Source organism: Sebastes fasciatus, chromosome 15 (genome assembly GCF_043250625.1).
Source record: "Sebastes fasciatus isolate fSebFas1 chromosome 15, fSebFas1.pri, whole genome shotgun sequence".
Classification (NCBI taxonomy): domain Eukaryota; kingdom Metazoa; phylum Chordata; class Actinopteri; order Perciformes; family Sebastidae; genus Sebastes; species Sebastes fasciatus.
Window position 1 is genome coordinate 6300194 of NC_133809.1, and position 4576 is coordinate 6304769.

Here is a 4576-nt window from a genome sequence, read left to right on the forward strand (position 1 = left end):
AGTTGACCGTCCTTCGTTTGCTTGTACCATAGGATTTGATCATAGGTGTCAATACTGTGTGAACATTTGATTGTGGCTGTTTCTTCAGGTTGTTTGATTATGTCAGCTGGACTCATGTAAACCTTGTCACTGAGAGAGGAACCTGTGGGAAAAGGATCAACAAAGCATCAGACAAAATACAACAATGAGCATAAACACTGGTGAACTGAAAAACAGAATAATATGAAATGTGAAATAATGCAAAAACATCTGAAATAGCAGCAGCATGTGAGACTGGATGCACACAAGCAAATATATAAATTGATTTTGTTGAACAAAGTTCTTTAAATAGTTGTGAGGACATTACCTGAAACCAGAATAGAGTTAAAAGTAATGCAAAGGAATACGATGAGCATTTTGTGTTTTTCTTTTTTTGTGTGTTGTTGGGTTATTTTGAAGAAAATAAGATCATCAGTTTGTTGTTGCATTGAATGAAGCAGTTATACTACTGAGTATTTCCAACCTCCTCTTTGAGTAAACCCTCCCAAGTCATTAGGTGGGTGGTGCCATTGCGTATATAACTCATGTTAACTAGGGCTGGCCAATATGAACATATATATCGTCAAAGTCATATCAAAATGTCTGTCGTATATATTTTACTATATCGTTTCTAGCCCTATATTCATTTATTTTTCTCTATAGTTTCACTTAAAACTGTTATGTTTATTTTGCACTCACGTTCTTAAAATTAAAAAATATTCTGTACTTTTCATTTGAAAGTATTTAATTCACACGGGTATATATACAGTAAAAATAGGCTTTTCCATGTGTTTTTTTCATATAGACTGTTTATTTATTACCAGAAAACACGCTATATTGAAATATTATTGTTATCGAGATATGAAATGACCTTTATTGTGATAGAAGTTTTAGGCCATATCGCCCAGCCCTTATGTTAACTAACATTTACACACCACTGGGTCAGTATTAGGGCTGCACAATTACTCGAAATTTTATCGAATTTGCAATATGGACTACTGCAATTTTCAAATCACAGGATGAGGAGGAAATTGCAATATTTGTTAAAGTTGAAATGTGTGTCAAAATACCATTTTAAATTAAATATTGTCATGCTGCAGAGATGTCCTGGCCTGCACATCATACTCTACAGGTTTAAGAAAACATCTTTGTTTGGGACAGATCTCTGCAAAAATCACACCATAATCATTTTAATGTTTTTTAATCATATCGCAATTGTAATATCAGTCAAAATAATTGCTATTCGATATTTTTTCAAAATCGTGCAGCCCTACTCAGGATAAAGATCTGAATAATGATATACTGAGGAAGGAACGCAGCTGTGAGGTGCTGTGAGCTGTTATACTGAGATGAGGAGGTTTTTGTACTGAGGAGCAGTGATATGAAGCACTGTGTAGACTAGCAGCACAGAAGTACACGGCACTGCTGCTCAGACTGAGTCTTTCAATTGTTAATGTGCAGGTCTGGTCTTTAGCTGCACCTCCTTCTATCTTCACACTCAGTCCAGTCTCTGTGGCTCCTGAGTTGATTAACATGTATCCCAGGAACTGTAGTTGACCGTCCTTCGTTTGCTTGTACCAGAGGATTTGATTATAGTTGTCAATACTGTGTGAACATTTGATTGTGGCTGTTTCTTCTTGCTTGTTGTACATATCAGGTGGAGTCTGGTAGACCTGGTCACTGAGAGAGGAACCTGTGGGAAAAGCATCAACAAAAAACAATATACAATCATGAGCTATGAATAGGAGTCCTCATAAATATAAAATAACTCTCAACAGGAGTTTTAGATGATAAACCTGTGAAAAATATTTTGAAAACTTTTGTTGCACTACCTGAAACCAGTATGACATTAAGGGCTATGCAGAACACAGCGATCATCTTGTTGTGTTTTATGTGTTTCACCACTGTACTGTGCAGTTCTACTGAATCTCGCTGGATAACCCCCCTCCATCAGGAAATCACACTTGTTTTTGGGGGTGGTGTCATAATGTTTAATCCTCTTCCTGAACTGCCACTACACACCACAGACATACTGTACTGTACTGCCACCTTATGACAGGAAACAAGATAACAAAGACCTGAAATGAACCCTGAAACTCAGGCCTAACAATACAGTGGAAACCGCTTATAGTGATCACATCTGTCCAGGTCATATTGATCACTATAAGCGGATGATTATTATAACCAAATTTTTGTTGTCATTTCTAACATAGATTATCATCTAAGTGACATTTGTATATTTAATACATGAATTCAAAGTAATGAAACGGACTGCTTTGCTATTTACTGGCTCGCTGACAATTCTTCTGCCTTTTCCATCACCGAGGATGAGGCATTACCGTTTTTGGCCGACTCTGCAGTGCGATCGTGCATGCAGAACGTTGATCAATCCACTTGACGTTAGTTGCAGCCCTACTTAAATTAAGATTATTTTGTCAAGATACTATTTCCATTGTCAAGAATGAACTTTCATACTAAAATAACATTGAGCTTTTCCAGCATTCTCCCTTTTTTGAATAGGCTTGAAAATGTATTGGAATTAAAGCTCAATGAAATTAGCAATAAACACAGTGTAGAAACAGGAAAATGAATTAGGATACAAGAAAATCAAATAAGAGCTCTACAAATGTCTAGAAACATGTTTGGACAGAGTACAGAATATGTGGTATTACATTCATTTTGACATTATTAATCATGTAAAAAACATTTCTCAGCCGAATGTTGAAACAGCCACTAATACCACACATAATATGAATGCTATCAAAAATATGTAAGTGCTGTTGTAGCATACCAGTATCAGTGTTAGTCTAGAGCTCCCTCTGTAGTCCACCAAAGAGACAGTTATCTTCTATTCACATGAGTATTTGTACAGCTGTCTGAGTCGCCTGCATCACTGTGTTGACTCACAGCACAGAAATACACTCCACTGTCCTCAGGCAGCAGCCTCTCCACTGTCAAAGATCCAGTCTGAGCGTCGCTCTTCTTTGCTGGATATCTGTCCTCAGTGAAGCCGCTCTCGTATTGATGTGGGGGAGATGGAGTCGTGTAAACTATTTGCTTCATTCCCTCCCCTGGTAGCTGTCTGTACCAGTACATCTGTCGATATGTGATGTCTTTAGTGTGACTGCAGTTCATTGTGGCCGACTGACCCTCGGTCCTCCACACCAGAGGGGTCTGGGTGACATCACTCCCATCAGTAAGACCTGCGGGGGTAAAAAAAACATGTCATGTTACAGGACCACCAGCGAGTCCTCAGTATGCAGTCAGAAAGATCATAACATCATTAGTATGTAATAGAATTTAAAGCTGAAGTAACAGTGTCTCCTCTGGTTCATCAGCATCATAATGTTCAGTACCTACAATCCAGAGCAGAGCTGCAGAGAGTTTGATCAGACCAGCTGTGATCATTATTGTGTTCTGAGTTAAATGAGACCAGAGTTGCTGTCAGTCTGTGTGACGTTACAACAGAGAGATGAAGAGCTACAGGTGGGAGGGTCTCTGTATTGTGTGTAGGGCTGCAACTAACGATTATTTTCATTGTCAATTAATCTGTTGATTATTTTCTCGATTAATCCAACAGTTGTTTGTAGGGCTGACCTGAATGCTTCGAAGCTTTGACAATTGCCATTGTACACGACCTCCAAATCAGTATTCAAATGCTTTTTTTTGTTTGTTTATTATATATGTATGTAATGTTAATGTATAAATCCCCAAATAGCTCATGAAATAAGGAATAATCCCACATTATTCATATTCATCATTAATTATTAGTTATTTTCAAAATATCGAAAAAAATATCGAAAAAAATATGTTGTATATATTTTTCTATATCTTTTTATTGCCATATAGGCTAGGCCTATATTTATTTATTTTTTCACTTAAATATTTTTTTATTTCACTTAAAACTGTTAAGTAATTTTGCACTCAAATTCTTAAAATTAGAAAATATTCTGTACTTTTCATTTGAAAGTATTTAATTCACACGGGTATATATACAGTAAAAATAGGCTTTTCCATGTGTTTTTTTCATATAGACTGTTTATTTATTACCAGAAAACACGCTATATTGAAATATTATTGTTATCGAGATATGAAATGACCTTTATTGTGATAGAAGTTTTAGGCCATATCGCCCAGCCCTTATGTTAACTAACATTTACACACCACTGGGTCAGTATTAGGGCTGCACAATTACTCGAAATTTTATCGAATTTGCAATATGGACTACTGCAATTTTCAAATCACAGGATGAGGAGGAAATTGCAATATTTGTTAAAGTTGAAATGTGTGTCAAAATACCATTTTAAATTAAATATTGTCATGCTGCAGAGATGTCCTGGCCTGCACATCATACTCTACAGGTTTAAGAAAACATCTTTGTTTGGGACAGATCTCTGCAAAAATCACACCATAATCATTTTAATGTTTTTTAATCATATCGCAATTGTAATATCAGTCAAAATAATTGCTATTCGATATTTTTTCAAAATCGTGCAGCCCTACTCAGGATAAAGATCTGAATAATGATATACTGAGGAAGGAACGCAGCTGTGAGGTG

At 36.3% G+C, this 4576-nt stretch overlaps 1 gene segment (V, D, J or C); it reads right to left on the reverse strand.

Moving 5' to 3' along the window:
- Positions 1-1412: 1412 nt before the first annotated feature.
- On the reverse strand, positions 1413-3638 carry LOC141783542 (T cell receptor beta variable 6-1-like). The segment is given in 3 exon segments: positions 1413-1711; positions 2926-3221; positions 3375-3638. Coding segments are annotated over 3 exon segments (513 nt in total).
- Positions 3639-4576: the final 938 nt, after the last annotated feature.